A 16672-nucleotide genomic window follows, 5' to 3' on the forward strand; every position below is an offset into this window, starting at 1 on the left:
AACACAAGGCAACATTTTTGGCAACACTTCAAGTGAACTTTGATCAGTCGACATCGCAATATAAATCATCATTGCCAGATACTGATGGTACACTGATTGCAGTGGGTGTAGACAGTTTAGTACACGTAGGCCTACGTCTATCATTCATTGACTATTATACATGGCCAACTGAGCCCGGCCAGAAATAATTCCCAGCCTCAACCACGCCCATCTGGATTGAGAAGTTCATGGTGAGTGTGAGTTTATTGCCATGCCTTAAATTGGACAGGAATAATTAGTCGTCGAGACAGGGGTAGGGCAATAATTGGATACTGCTTCCATGTGGGTTGCCATATGCTTAAAGTTTGATCGCGCGCTTGAACTTCTAACTGGATTTTTTACATTAGAAATGTGTAGGATAGATTTCCATTCCTGCATGGCCATCACTAAATTTTCCCTGCAGTGACCTATCAGCCATCAGAAAGTGATACTACACGTATGCATCCAGGGAAAATGTTGAAGCATTTACTGAGAAAACACTTAGACAGTTTCAGACCAGCCTCATATAGGGTTTGTGCACAGTTAATATCCAGGTATGGAAATCTTTGCAATGTGTATATTGTGTTGAAAATTGACATTGATTGGGGATTTGTACATGTAGTGCAGGGGGTCGAGGCACTTTGTCACAATACAAAACAATATTTTGCGCCTTTTTGCAAAGTTCGGGGTGGGGGCGGAGGCCCCTTTCCGCCATATTCTATAGCATTACACCACTGGAATTTGTGTGGGATAAATTGCCTGTGCCCAATTTATTAGTTGGGTGCACCATGAAGTATAGTTTTGCCACGCTAGGAAGTGTCAGATATCGTCTGTGACTTGGTGCACACAACTCTGTGGTGTCGCAACTGTCCACAACATTCTGATGGACTTGGTGATGCGACTGACATAATATTCTACCATAGGCCTACAGATAATAATTTGCAGAGCCAGTTATGTTAACGTATCTTCATAAAACTTAATTCCTTTTTTTTTTTAGCTTATTACTAGCATTATCAATCTTGATGAGAAAAGGGACGTTACAAATTAGGAGCATGCGCTTGGGTGATCCAAGGACGCAGAGGAGACACTCCCGTCCCCCAGGCAATATATACAAGTCAAGTTGAAATATAAGCATGCTGTAGCTGGAAGTACAAAGTTCAGTACATAATTTTCGGTCGAGAACAGATTATATTGTTTGCATTCTTTTTGGCCTGACAGGTTAAGGTTAGACTGAAAGGTTGAAGATGGGGAATAAATTAGAACATCCGTCTGTGGAGCTTCCCCCGGAGAAGCTGGTGATGGTCACAGGTGGAAACACTGGTAAATTTTTTTCTTTTCAAATTTCACTAAATCCCTTAGCATTCTTGCAAAATTTAACTTTTTTTGAGGGGGTATAGTTTCCAGAATCCTACACAACTTACCAGATAGATTCCTACACAAACCACATGAATCTTACACAATGAACCACCAGGATCCTACAGAATTTAAATCCCTCATGCTCCGTGGAAAGTGATCAAAGTGAGAAAGACTTGGTTCAAAATGCAGCATAATCCTCCAAAACCTCATGGTGGGTTTAAAAGGTCTAGGAGACTGTAAGAAGGACAAATCATTATTTAATTCAATTATTCATCTAAAATGTAATCTTAAATTTTGATACTTATTCATTTTATAATAAATCTTAAGTGTTTACGCAACTTCAAGTTCAAGTCTTTGGATTGGTTTCATTGTTTCTACCTTCAGAGTACAATAACAACTATGTTTTCTTCATATTGTTCGTCCTTGGAAGATCCTTTTCTCTATAATACCTCACTTATCAATTCCTTTGATGCAGGGATTGGATATGAAACGGCAAAGTCCATTGCGAAGATGGGAGCAAGAGTGTGCATTACAAGTCGCTCAGAGGACAAAGCTAAAGCGGTGAGTGTGGTTTCGGGGAGTAAATCGGTAAAATAATGTGTGGTCCACTTAACCACGAAACTTGTAGCTGTTTTCAAGTATCATATGAGCTCACGAGTGGATTTGATGGATCTTAAAATGTCCAGCCGGGAAGTTCGAAAGTGGGGTTTCTTAATATGCAGACTTGTGTGCTAGCTCAAAATGGTCCTTTCCTAACTTTTGCACTCTTCGGTTTTCTGAACTTGATGTAATACATTCTTACTATATGAAAGTTACGAGATGACATTAAAATCGGCATTTCTGGTGAACAATGAAAAGCAGCGATTTGTCAACAAAGGAATATATTTATTTCAAATTTTGAAATTGCATGTTAAGATTTTTAAACGGGGGCGGGTGGGGGTGGGGAATGATCCAGGGGCCATCCTCCCCTAGTAAAAAAAAAAAGGGGGGGGGTATATCCTCGATCCCATCTTCTGCCGGGATTTACGCCCTTGGGTTAAGGGTGGTAGATATTTAGTAGTAGTTTGGCCAATAAGAATAAGCCCCTGACATATATCTCTTTAACGCAGTAATTAAAATATATTACAAACACAGATCTTAGTTTATTTCATTACTTGGCAAAAAGCAGCTGAGATTATGTCACAAACAATTAAAAAAAGAAAAGAAATTGCACTTTTTAGGAGCGCCAAGAACGCCCACTTTAGGTATACAATGTATATTCTAAGTGATTTTTTTTGACGCATTGATGACTCAGGTTTTTGGTCATTTAGGCAATCGAGCGAATGCAGACAGAACATCGAGATGAAATGCTGCAGAAGAGTCATGGGCAGGTAAACTAACCCTTTTTTGAATGGTGACAATTTGTCTGATATGGCCAAAATGGTTTTACCTGATATGAAGTAAAAGTCTTAGTGGGGCTTTTTCAAGTGTTTTTTTTGTCACGACATGGGGTGCCTTTCAGTAGGGAAGCTTGGCGTAGTTGAAGCGCTCTGTAAACCTCTCAACAAACTTCCTTGTAGGAGTAGGCTTGATAAGGGTGGCATGTTTAGATAAACCGTTTATCTGACCGTTCATGGAGAGGAAACTGGATGTAGATACATGGTGTATTGCAAAAATGATCGAGTGGGATAATGTGTTCCACACTGTGACTTGCTTCAGGGTTAGAAGGACCATTGTCTGTTGTGACCCAGGGAGCTCTAGTCGAGGTAGTTTGGGTTTGTACTGGCCATCCATGTTGAATGGCTAAATTAGTACTGGAGTATGTGATGAGGCAAGTGTGATGTCAATCACTTCCTAATGGAAGATCATCCAAGCTTGGATATAATGTCCGTGCAGTGCCTTTTTTCTAAAGGCTGTAAAGAATCTTGCTGCTTATCTGGACTATTAAGTTGTTTCTGATATTTCATAATTATGTTGCAGAATGAAGTTTTTTCTATCAATCTTTTTCATACCAGGGAACCAGAGACAAAAATGGGCCGAATGAACCATGTGTTAACTAACACGAGACTGACTTCACTTGTTAGTGACTTTTTGTGGAAGCGGAGGTTATAGTTTCTGATGATCTGTTGATGTTGGAAAGTTTGGAAGGGCCAGTAGGCCTACAAATATTTGTGACTGATTAAACCCTTTTGATTTTCCTAAATCAAATGTTTTTCTTATTACAATTGTCCATGAATGCCACTGGCCAGGCGTCATCTCCATCCACTAGTGAAGAAGTTGAGATCAAGCCACTGAATGTGGAGTACATCAAAGTGGATCTGGCCTCGTTGCAATCCACCATGGACTTCATTCAGAAGACCAAGGAGAGGATGCAGTACCTTAATATCTTGGTCTGCAATGCTGGCATTGCCTTTGCCAAACAAGGTAAGGACTCCGGCATCATGACCTATACATGGCGCTTGAAAGGACTGCTATCGAAAGTCTCAATTTGCTCCACTAGTTGTCGTGTTCAAAAGGGTTCTTTCGTTGGATTTCTTTCATAGAATACACAGAGGATAAATACGAGTCGCAATTCCAAGTCAACTACCTGTCACAGCTCCTCATTGTGCTGCATCTCATGCCGCTGCTGCGGGCTGGTGCCCCCGACTCCCGCATTGTTCTCCTGTCATCAGAGGCGCATAGTAGTGGGAAACTAGACCTGGACAACATGCAGGGCCGAAAATCCTTCAGTCGGTATACAGCCTACGCCTCATCCAAGGCTTACATGGTGAGATTCTTTTAATTCAGGAATTGAATGAAGTCGGTGATCTAGTCCAGTAAACACATGACGTCGCCAGACCATATTGAAATGGGGGATGTGACAACGAAATTGCCGACCGACTATCGTGATGGAAGGTAGCCGGATAGTCACCCGCTGCCACCTATACTCTAAAAAGCAATGGGAGAGAGGGGGAGGGGGAAGCTATTTACCATCTTACCACAGGGGGCGCTATTCAAAGCAGATGGAAAGGACACTGTCTGGCAAATACATGTATAACACTGTTCATCCCCCTTCAGTGCCACCTTCGGTCTACCCCTAGTAAGAGTCTGAGCGTGTACAATGTATAAGTCGTCAGTGATTAACTCAAGATACTTGTTGGTTCAGATAATTAATGCTATGTATAATTTTTTCAGCCAGGTTGCTGGCAAGCGCCTCGACAAGTATCGCTGATGAGAGAGAGTATGAGGGAGACAATGGATATTTGGCAGTTTTATGCGCGTGATGCAGTACACACATTCAGTGTGTCCCACGGGGCTCAGAAAAAGTTTTCACAAAATGTAATCTCATGATCATGCATTGAGTCTGTATTGAGCTGCTCGTTCCTCATCCAAAGTCGGAAGAGAATTTTATTTCTGGATTTGTTATATCCTGAAAAGGTCATGGCAGCACACTTTCTCGCTCGGAGACTGGAAGGGACTGGAGTGAGCACTTTCTCTACTGATCCTGGATTTGTGGACACGAATATTATGAATAACTTCAGTGATTGGAAACTGATGAGCTTTTACGTTGGAGCTTATAAAAAATTTGGTGAGTACACTTCTTGGTGCATTTGAAAATTTAATATTATCATTGCCTGGCCAATTCGCTCTTTTCAAGCTCCGCCATTGGGCATGCACAGCCTCGATCTGGCAACTTTACACAATAAAAATAGCCCGTTCAGTGATCTGAACCCCGACACGGGAATCACTGAACCGGCTATAGTCATTGTGTAAAGTTGCCAGATCGAGGCTCTGCATGCCCATGGTGGAAGTGTGAAAAGAGCAAATGTGTTAACCAGTGAAGTGCATAAACTTTTTTGGTCATTTGACATGCATTTGGCAATCATCCACTGATCTTCATACTGTACTGTTTCAATTTCAGGTCCAATTAGTTTTTAGAGACTTTCATAATTATAATAAGGGTGCAAAGACTAAAATTTAACTTTGTAAGTTGCATTTCAGACTTAATGAAAATTGAAATGATTGAATGCTTTGTGTTTTTCCAAAGGTATGATACGTACTCCGAAACAGGGGGCTGCTACAAGTGTCGTGGCCTGTGTCGATCCAAGCCTTCGTGGGAAAACTGCAGTGTACCTGAAGAATTGTCGACCTGCTAACCCTGCAAGCTTCTGTTGGTAAGGCTTTGAGAAAATGCACATTTAACTGATCACACACATATAGAAAATTGGAAAAACTATTAGATGTTTTTTAGAAGAAAAAAAAGTTCCAGGCAAGAAATTTCAGAGGAAATGTGAAAACATCAAGTTCGATTCTTAAGTAGTCCTAAATTTGCTGCATGTGAATTTGGACGCTGGGGTCCTGTGATGATTCTGATTCGAGGCTCCCTTTATTATTTTTTTTATCAAACTTGATTTTTATTATGTCCATTGATTCAATGATCTTTTAATTTCTGAAGGGCCAGCCCTCTGACCGGGTCCTATGATGAGGTTTTGACTTTTACTGAAGAGACCTTTGATTTCCAGCTAATGAATCATATTTTAATAAGGGTCCTTTGATTTCAGACTCAAGGGTCCTTGGGTTTAATTTTCTTCTTTAGGGATGGCAAAAAACAGGAGGACCTTTGGAGTTACAGTCTTCGATGTCTCAATCAGTTCATCTCTGATGATGTGCTCAAAGAAGCCTTCCCTTCAGCAAGGCCAGATCTGCTGATCATTCCCAAGGACACAAGGACAGTCGAAGAGAGGATTGTAGATGATCCAGGGAAGAGAGACGGGAGATCAGATGACAAACAGATGGGAGACCAATCCAAAGGAGGAAAGGCATCTTTAGAGAGAAAGCAGGATGAGGAGCAACCAGAGATAGAGTCTTCCCCTGGAGCTGCAGAAGAAGCCTCTGAGAAGCCGAAGGCACCACAAGATTCAAGTGCAGCCAGTGCAGAAGAAAAGATGCCTGAAGTTGCACCCAGAGATGCCGAAAAGGAATGCGAGACATCCTACGACAAGAAGCAGATAGAAGAGCACCCAGAGAAAGAATCATCATTTGCAGAAGTACCCACCAAAGAAGTAAAGACAGAAGAAACAAGCAGGCAGGAATCAGAAGAAAGTATGTTAAAGGACAGTCCACCTGAGCAAATTGAGGAAGAACCATCCAAAGAGTCTTCTGAAACTGGCCAGACATCTGAAGATCCAAAGGCAGATGCAGAGGTACCTAGTGAAAGTTTAAATACATCAAAAGAACCACAAGCAAAGGAGATAGACGATGCTTCTAAAGAGGGAACAGCTGGTGCAGCATCCGCAGAAATTAAGCAGATGGAAGGGCAACCCGAGACATCTGAGGACCTAAAGGCATCTGAGGACCTAAAGGCAGATGCGAAGGTACCTGCTGAAAGTCTCCAAACATCACAAGAACCTAGTGGTCGAAAATCAGATGAAAGGGGTGTGACAGATGATGCAGCAAATGAGGAAACAGCTGTTGCGGCATCTATAACTGAGCAGGTGGAAGAGCAACCTGACGAGGAAGCTTCAGCAGAGGCAGCTCCTGAAATCGAACAGACAGCTGAATCACCAAAGGCAGATGCGGAGGTACCTACAGAAGGTCTCCAGACATCAAGAGAACCAAGTGGTCAGAAATCAGAAGAAAGGGGCGTGACAGATGATGCAGCAAATGAGGAAACAGCTGTTGCAGCATCTTCGGATAGTAAGCAGGTGGAAGAGCAACCTGACGAGGAAGCTTCAGCAAGGGCAGGTTCTGAAATTGACCAGACATCTGAGGACCTAAAGGCAGATGCGGAGGTACCTGCTGAAAGTCTCCAAACATCAAAAGAACCTAGTGGTCGAAAATCAGAAGAAAGGGGTGTGACAGATGATGCAGCAAATGAGGAAACAGCTGTTGCGGCATCTTTAACGGAGAAGGTGGAAGAGCAACCTGACGAGGAAGCTTCAGCAGAGGCAGCTCCTGAAATCGAACAGACAGCTGAATCACCAAAGGCAGATGCGGAGGTACCTACAGAAGGTCTCCAGACATCAAGAGAACCAAGTGGTCAGAAATCAGAAGAAAGGGGCGTGACAGATGATGCAGCAAATGAGGAAACAGCTGTTGCAGCATCTTCGGATAGTAAGCAGGTGGAAGAGCAACCTGACGAGGAAGCTTCAGCAAGGGCAGGTTCTGAAATTGACCAGACATCTGAGGACCTAAAGGCAGATGCGGAGGTACCTGCTGAAAGTCTCCAAACATCAAAAGAACCTAGTGGTCGAAAATCAGAAGAAAGGGGTGTGACAGATGATGCAGCAAATGAGGAAACAGCTGTTGCAGCATCTTTAACTGAGCAGGTGGAAGAGCAACCTGACGAGGAAGCTTCAGCAGAGGCAGCTCCTGAAATCGAACAGACAGCTGAATCACCAAAGGCAGATGCGGAGGTACCTACAGAAGGTCTCCAGACATCAAGAGAACCAAGTGGTCAGAAATCAGAAGAAAGGGGCGTGACAGATGATGCAGCAAATGAGGAAACAGCTGTTGCAGCATCTTCGGATAGTAAGCAGGTGGAAGAGCAACCTGACGAGGAAGCTTCAGCAAGGGCAGGTTTTGAAATTGACCAGACATCTGAGGACCTAAAGGCAGATGCGGAGGTACCTGCTGAAAGTCTCCAAACATCACAAGAACCTAGTGGTCGAAAATCAGAAGAAAGGGGTGTGACAGATGATGCAGCAAATGAGGAAACAGCTGTTGCGGCATCTTTAACTATGCAGGTGGAAGAGCAACCTGACGAGGAAGCTTCAGCAAGGGCAGGTTCTGAAATTGACCAGACATCTGAGGACCTAAAGGCAGCTGCGGAGGTACCTGCTGAAAGTCTCCAAACATCAAGAGGACCCAGTGGTCGGAAATCAGAAGAAAGGGGCGTGACAGATGCGGCAGCAAATGAGGCTACAGCTGTTGCGGCATCTTCAGATAAGCAGGTGGAAGAGCAACCTGACAAGGAAACTTCAGCACGGGCAGGTTCTGAAATTGACCAGACATCCGAGGACCTAAAGCCAACTGAAAGTCTCGGGACAGCTATAAAGAAGCCCAGAGGTCAGGAATCAGAAGAAAGGGATGTGAAGGATGATGCCTCTACAGCCTGTTCAGTATCCTCAGAAAATAAGCAGATGGAAGACCAACCCAAGGGGGAACCGTTTGCTGAGGCAACCCCTGAAATTGACGAGACATCTGAACCAAAAGCAAAGAATGAGGATACAGCAGATGAGGTGCTGGAGTTCAAAGAGGATGCGTCACAGTTGGCAACCAAAGAAAAGCCACAGTTGGCTCCTGAAACATCCACAGGTGGGGAAGATTTATCAGATGGTCAAGTAGAGGAGAAACCTACCGAAGATACTGCAGCAGCAGAAGATTCATCTGGGATGCCCGATGCTGACACGCCTACGGAGAAGCCAGAGGAAGGGTCTACGGAAGTTCCTGCGGGCACATCAGAGAAGACTGTCCTTACTGAGGAAGACGTCTCAGTCAAAGTTGAAGATGGAGAGGGGCAAGCCAGTCAGCAATGAGAAATTTGCATCAGATGCTCCTGAAGATGTTGACAACAGCAAGACAGAGTACAAATCGTAAAATCAATGGACCAAATAACCAAAGAATGACTTTGGTTACTTGAATCAAAAGGATTATGTAATATACCAAAGTTAACCACTTGCACAATTTCACATGATTTACTATTATCATTTATAAAAGGCTTAAGGGAAACCTACTCTAGGAGCAAAAGCTCCAAATTTTTTGGCTGCCATAGAATTTGAATATTAATATTTGCAATCCATGTTCTTGAAATGTTAGAGTAACCTCTGGTGGTGAGTGTAAAATGTTCAATTCCTTCATGTTGTTAAAGGGAAATACAACATTTGCAAACATCAAAAAATAAAACTATCAAATCATTTTGAAATACCTTGCTGGACTGTTAGTGAATGACAGTGTAAAGCATCCTGTAGAATCATGGCACCTGATATACTGTCATTTTCAAGAAAAGTTTTATTTTTGTATCAATTTCCAACGCTGATCGGCCGATCAGCGTTGGAAAAAACTGGCTTTTTTTTCAAATACTGGCCCCAGTTGACCATCGCACTTGTTTGCAATCGATTACACACCTATGAACGGGTACAAGCCAGCTAGACTGGTTCCCTGACTTTACAATTCCCCAATATATGTAAACTGCTCTGTTTCTTCTTAAATGGAGTCAGGGAACCAGACTACATGAAAATGATTGTTTTTCTTGGTTTTTATAGCATTTTCGAACCCAAAACCTCAAAAAAGTCAGTGTAACTATATTTGCTATATATTTCCAACCCCCCAATTCCATCCATATCTGACAATTACAGCAAAACCAAATGATGTATATTCCCTTTAAAACTGCATGTATTTAGAATGTTCAAACAATAGAGTACAATTGTATTCTTCTCCGAAATATCTAGTCGTATGTTTTGGATTTTGTTTTTGATCATTTTTCTTCCCACTAAATATCCGGATCCGCTCAGAATTTTATGTAAACACATGCTCATGCTAGTTTTGCCATTTACGATGCTATTTCGTTGCTGGGAAGAAAGTCTCGCTGTAAGATCTGCATCAATTTATCATCTGCAAGACATGTTGCCTTTGCTTCAATTATATACATTTTTATGCATCTTTAGATGTTCTTATAGTATTCATGTTTATGTATTCTGATTGTTTTCCCTCAGAAATTTGGGAAAGTGCAGTTACTTTAATGGTGCAATCAATTATCTTAAAGAAGCTTGCAATAGTGTGAGTTACTGATTTTGATGGAGTAATTTTTAACAAGAAAAAGGCTTAATACTAAAATGTTTGAGTGACTTTTACTGACCAGTACTACGCCTACATGCATACTGAAATGATGGTGCTATATTGGGCAATATATCATTTTGCGATGTATTGTGATATTTTTCCTGCCACACTGGTTTGCCAATAATGTCTTTTTTCCAAATTGTCTTTGTAAACGCAAAATGTACACGTGCATTGTATTTAGATTTTTCGCTCAAACTCGCCAGATTTTTAGGATTTTAAACTAAGCGGCCTTTTGCTTCAAGTACATGTAGTCCAATTGCCGAGGGAATCGCCCCAAAATATGCAGTTTACATATGCAATTTAAATTGTCAGTCGCATAACAGTGAAAATCATTTTTTAGAAGCAACATGCTTAGAATGGTGAAAAAGAATGTACATGTATTCAACAGCTTGTGTATTTTTTAATTTTCTGCTTAATTCCACCGTTTTCATAATTCTGCTAAAATCATCTCCAAGTTTGCTTCAGAGGAATTAAAATGCCAACAAACTACATTTATCGTTTGGTGATTCTTTCTGTATTATGATTTTCAAGAGATTTTGTGCAAATTGCTGCGTTATTTGCAATCACTTTTACAGGAAGTACAACAGAGTGCACGAGTACGGACACAAGACAGAATTGTTACTAACGGCAGCTATGTTTCAAGTTTTCAGACAAAGTTTGCTTTCAAGTTGACTCGTCACAGGCATGCAACTTTTCCTCGGATCTGCTGATTTCTTCGTTTTTACTTCTCATGAATGCCATTACAAATTGAAAAATGCTGTAAGAAGTCTTGTGCGGTTTGGAATTTCCTCCCCCCCCCCTTAATTCCCAGTTGCATGCCTGTCATCGACCTGAGGACATTGGCTGTGACTCACTTAATGGGCTACATTCACACATAAATAAACCACTGCAAGGCAAGTTCAAGCTTGAGTTCCACTTAGGTCTTTATTCTGTTCACGAACATAAAGATTTTTCTTTCTGATGCATTTCTAAACAACTTTCATTATTTTGGCAATGAGACGTCCACCCAAAACAAATTTAGTCGAATAAATGTGTGACAACCAAAAAAAATGGTCGACTCCCACCAGACAAGTCTGGCACATCAATTCTTTGACCAAGTCCACCAAAACGGATGTTTTTGAAGGAAGGTGCTAAAGCCGGGTTCAGGAAATTGTGGGCGTCGCCGCACCCTCTTTAGTGCCTGGCAACTCTGTGTTTTTATGACTGGTACTGCTTCCAGCGTGCGAGAGGACCGTAGTTGGGCAGGTACTGCACGCCGACGCCGTCTGGGATGAAGCGACCTTCGCTGCGCAGCTCCTCGAACTTCTCCCGGGTGTACTTGGTGAAACCCCATTTCTCGGAGATGAAGATCTGTTGAAGAGAATAGTCCATCACCTTATTGTGTACTGAGCATTTAGGATGGTTGAGAGTGGGTGACATTTACTTGGACAAAAAACCTATTATAGTTAAATTTAAGTCGTCACGTGCTCTGCACGCACATAATTTATAGTAACAAAATTCTTTGGAAAACCGGGGAAAATTTCCTTATTAGTAAATGTTCTCCATCTGTTATTTCATGTACTTTCAGTTTTTTGGGGTAAAGGAAATGCCCATGATTTAGATAGGACCAGAACCAAGGCAAGAGATAGGTGGAACTTTTTCAAAATAGATTATAAACAGGTTTTTAATATTTATTTCAGAACATCAAATACAAGCCAATTACTGTGTCTTCAGGTACAAACCATATGTCAAAATTTTAAACTGGGGATGCCGCATCCATCAGAAACACAAACTGAACTATTTGTCACTAATACTCGAAACCGAAGTATTGCATGTACCTCTTGCCTTTGTTTACCTTTTAAATCAGAGGAAAATCCTTGTTTGCTCTTTGCAACATACTCTGGAATCTTACCTTCTGTCTACCTGGGAACTTGAACTTGGCTCGGCGGAAGGCCTCAATGGCAGAGGCCTTGTTGCTGTCCTTGGTGCGGATGGACAGGATAGTCTGGCCGATGCGGACGCGGGCCACGGTGCCCTGAGGCTTGCCAAAGGCTCCCCTCATTCCAGTCTGGAGCCTGTGGGAAGCAGGATCGGAATGGAAAGCTGCTTTATTTACAGTGAATGTTAACCCTAATCCTGCCAGACGCAACACAGTGCGCATCAGGTGGAAAAGAACTGGTGCACTTTTATGCATTCAGTCCGGTTCATACTTCACGTGAAAGCTAAAGCGAAAGCGAAGCGAAATTCGTGGCGTCAACAATACATTCGGAGCGCGTCCACCATTGTTGACGACATGAATTTCGCTTCGCACAAGCTTTCGCGTGAAGTATGAACCGGGCTTGACCAACACCACTGCATGAATGGCCAGCTCTGAGAAACAATGAGAGCTAAGTCCCATTGAACAATGCCACAGTTGTATCCTGCTGCGTGCAGTGACCACGGACTCGGAGGCAGTGTGGCCCCGAGACTTTTTCCCCCGGATGGATCTCGCTACATTTGGCAGGCATGTCACTTAGTCAAGTCTTGCATGTCGCTAGGTTTGGCAGGGTTCTAGCAAACATACCCTGGAGGGTTAGGGTTAAGGAGAGAATGCGAAATTAAACACGTGGTAACCCCAGGTTTACCTCGAGGTTTTACAGTGTACCTCGGCCCTCGGGGTTGTACCTCGCATTACCACTTGTTTAATCTGGCATTCTTCCCTTACCCCAGCTGCACCAACGGACTCAGCTTCTTGACCATTCCTGAGATCTCAGTGGGAGGGAGACATGAGCGTTTTGGTTAGCTCGTGTATGGCACAAAGTATGCACATTTTTTTTTTTCTGAACATTCACAATCCTGTACTGTTTTAGTGTGAGCATCAGCTGAGCAATGCATTTGATGTATAGCCCAGCCACTGTTACTTCGGTCCTAATCCTAAGCCTTTTTTCTTTCAAAATTCTCCAGCTACCGCCATGTAAACATTGGATACAGTCTCAATCTTCCACATCATCCGTTCTTTCTTCATTTTGTTCGGTGGAGGGGTGACCACTGCCTCGCCCCTTCAAAATCCTCCAACAATCACTGCTGTAATAATGCAGCATTTCCGATGATATCCAGCAGCAGTGCCGTATATATGCAGCACAATGTATGCCTAAATGTTTGCACGGCTAAGCATAAACAACGCAAGATACAGCTTAAGAACTCGACACAATGCATCATCCAAAAAAAACCCAACCAGCAGTAAACAAGCATAGAGCCTCAATCCACCAATATCCTACAAAAGCGCATAGTTGATATTGGAGTATTGGGGTTAATTAGGGCTTGATGTACCAATTTGGTTCCAGGCTTGGCGTACTCATTTTGATGAAGTGCAAAGATTTTTGTATGGGGTTGCCTGCAAATTGTTGGATTTTGAAGGATTCAGGCTGCCACCTAGATTTTGGAGGATTGGGGTAAAATAGGGCTTGATGTACCAACTTGGATCCAGGCTTGCCGTACTCATTTTGATGAAGTGCCAAGATTGTTCTGTGGGTTGCCTGCAATTGTTGGAGTTTGAAGGATTCAGGCTGCCACCTAGCATAAATGCCAAAGAGAGCCATAAGGGGTTGAACTGTGAAAAAATTTCCAACGGATCGTGAGACTTACCTATCGGCCCCAGCACACGACAACATTTTGTTGATGCGCACGACGTGGAACGGGTGCAGACGGATCCGGATGTGGAAGGAGTCCTTGCCGCAGTGCTTGACCATGTACTTGTTGGCGCAGATGCGGCCAGCCTCCAGGGCCTCCGATGAGAGCTGCTCAAACTCGCCAGAGACCAGGTGGATGCACAGGGGGAAGTCGTCCACGCGAGCCTTCTTGCGGCCCAAGTCATAGATGCGCAGCTTGGAGTCTGAACCAAATAAAATATGATTATTATTTCTTTTTAATAATTAACCATATGAGCCTTCCCAAGTCCATCAGAATCCATCACAGCGATGCGAAAAATGCTTTATTTTTGTACCCCAAAAATTTAGGTTCGCTTACTGGGAACACAGCTTTTTGGGGGGGGGGGGGGGGGCCCAAAAGGTTCATCTTAAGTCATTTCACTTCCTTGTTAAATATTTCCATGGGTTAAATTTTTTTTGATAAAATTTATTTTAGGACACACATTCTTGTAGTCTGAGTATCACCTGTTATCCACAGAGCTAAGTCTCCTGTATAACGTCTGATATGTCAAAGCATGCAGATTTAAGCGATCTCGCGCCTCAGCCAATCGGAGTCGACTTTACTCAATCGTCACGTCGTTTCATTCCCAAATCAGGACTAATCGTGTGATTGGTCAATTCGAATGCAGTGTTTTGCAATACAACAGCTGCCAGGCTGAGTGACCCCAGCCTTTGTTGCTGTGTCTAGGGTATTTTTGTATCCATGTCTATGACGCGAAAACAGTGAATGACTGAAGACTAATATAGAAAGCGCCCGCTGATTGGTCAAAATCTAGAGGTCAAGATGCAGTTGCCTTGCATAATTAATCAGCGAATCTGCTCAAATGTTATAGACATACATTCTTGCACCTTCTGACAGGAAGCTTTTACTAAGCGATTTTCATTCAACCAAATTAAAAATGCAACCAAATAACTGACTGACCAGATGATAAAAAATAAACCTACCTGGGACACCACGGCAAAACCTTGACTTTGGGTATGGCTTGTTCTTGCAGTAGCGATAACTGCAACAAAAGACAAATGACATTGACTTACTGATTACAACTGTTATAAAAAAAAACGAAGAAATGAAATGAGGTTGGCCATTTTTGTCGGGTTCCCTGAATGTATTTCATAAATTGTGAAGTGTTGAATGGGTGGTGCCAGACTATTGATTCACTAACGTTACAGCCTCACTTACGTTTTTTTTTTTTAAATGTGGCTTAAAACATCAGACTAATTTATGTTTAATCACAAATTTTAAAGTTTTCATCAGAGCAGACTGGTGGAAGCCTATTAAATAATTTGCAACGTCAATTTTTAAGTTCCAAATATGAAGATTTTAACTCACTCTCAATATAATATGATATGGCCTCCCCCCCAAAAAAAATTTGTGGGACAATTCGAAGAAAAACAGGAAATTTTGATGGAAAAGTTAAACTCAAAACTATCGGTTAAACATGGCATGCTAAAATGGTCGGTTTTCCAATTAAAATCGGACAAGTTTCATCTCCGGTCAAAAAATCAAAACCCTGACCACTGCTGACCTCTATCCATGAAACTCGTGTTGGTTTTAAATATCGCTAAACTACTTGGGCGAGTCCAATAAACTAAACCTTGGGCGATCGTGTAGTGTAGGGCCCGGTTCCTAGTATAACTTTAACAAGTATAAGGGAACAAAATCCACTTTAAAATTATCAGACCGACCAAACTAGTTGGCGACATTCTCAATAAACAGGTATGTCATAGATAGAGGGCAGGGTTTTGATTTTTTTAGGGAAATTTTTGGGTAAAATGATGATGACAGCGCGGCGACAACACGCAACCCGAAATTGGGACGAAAATAAAGATGGCGATCACCGCGCGATGTAACGCGAGCACGGACGGTGCACTGCATCACAAGGCACAAACCAAAGAGTAATTGCCTGATTGCAGAATACCCCGCCACTCGGAAATCATGGAAATACACCCCTAAATCTCTGGCTACGCACTTGGAATCATAGATCGAGTGGCGGGGAATTCTGCAATTGTGCCCAAACCGCGCAAAAAAATCGTGATTTCTACCAAAATAAGGCAAAATAAAAAAAAAGACTATTCAAAATTGCAAAACGGGTGTCCTTAGACAATGTTAGACATGTTAGAATTGAGAATAGTCTGCTTTTGATAGACAAGTAAAGGTGATTTTTGAGCAATAAAAAACATTATTGACTCTAATTTGATCAAACAAAACAGGGGCCCTACACTTCACGATCGTCATAACTTGGGCCCGTCGTCACACAATCGCAATGTCCACCCCCGGGCCCCATAACATTTTCATGTTGATCATATCAACTCACCATCTTGCTGGTCGTCGCCCCATCTTGCCTGTTTTAAGGCTGAAAATAAACAAAAATGAGAACACCAATTGATATTTAAATATAACCAAAGTATTTTCTCGTTATCTGTTATTAACAATCCGACAATAATAACCGTACGGGTGGTTGTGAAATGACGATGACGCAGGATTTTTTGAAGATTTTTTTTACATCGATCTCACCTTTCCGTGAATCAAGGGCAAAAGAGGCCGATAGAGGGCGCTACATAAAGTTGCCACCAGTTTAGTCATAGAGTTTAGTCGAGTCGCAGTCATTTGGATAGAAAATCTACCTTCAGTGATTTTTAAATTTATCTCAAATCAATTTGTATTGATTCTGAACAGACTCATATAGAATACTCTAGACTCTGTATTGTCCACAACTTACAAAGAACATGAAGAATAAGATTTTTGTATCTGAATATTACTGTTGAAGATTATTTTTATGAGAAACGCCAAAAGTGAGCAGACTGAAACTTGTTTAGTCTTTGATAAAACTCGACAA

General features: G+C 42.1%; 2 protein-coding genes across 3 annotated transcripts; one reads left to right on the forward strand and one right to left on the reverse strand.

Moving 5' to 3' along the window:
• LOC119722249 (titin homolog) lies at positions 1-8870 on the forward strand. The gene is made up of 10 exons (XM_038192288.1): positions 1-230; positions 1237-1338; positions 1850-1935; positions 2685-2744; positions 3603-3777; positions 3897-4120; positions 4771-4921; positions 5381-5507; positions 5930-7871; positions 8079-8870. Exons 2-10 carry the CDS (start codon positions 1263-1265, stop codon positions 8868-8870), a joined length of 3633 nt encoding a protein of 1210 aa, XP_038048216.1. The 5' UTR covers positions 1-230; positions 1237-1262.
• A 2198-nt stretch (positions 8871-11068) lies between these two features.
• LOC119722298 (60S ribosomal protein L10-like) lies at positions 11069-16580 on the reverse strand. Of its 2 annotated transcripts, none has more exons than XM_038192341.1 (6): positions 16556-16580; positions 16151-16189; positions 14781-14839; positions 13774-14020; positions 12062-12224; positions 11069-11520 (listed from the first exon to the last, which is right to left on the reverse strand). In XM_038192341.1, the coding sequence occupies exons 2-6, from the start codon at positions 16171-16173 to the stop codon at positions 11368-11370; spliced, it is 645 nt and encodes a 214-aa protein (XP_038048269.1). In that variant the 5' UTR covers positions 16174-16189; positions 16556-16580; the 3' UTR covers positions 11069-11367. The 2 variants fall into 2 exon arrangements, with proteins under 2 accessions (XP_038048269.1, XP_038048268.1); XM_038192340.1 differs by lacking the exon at positions 16556-16580 and adding an exon at positions 16351-16442.
• Between the last annotated feature and the right edge of the window lie 92 nt (positions 16581-16672).

The sequence above is a fragment of the Patiria miniata genome, unplaced genomic scaffold, assembly GCF_015706575.1.
Source record: "Patiria miniata isolate m_02_andy unplaced genomic scaffold, ASM1570657v1 HiC_scaffold_15, whole genome shotgun sequence".
Classification (NCBI taxonomy): Eukaryota; Metazoa; Echinodermata; class Asteroidea; order Valvatida; family Asterinidae; genus Patiria; species Patiria miniata.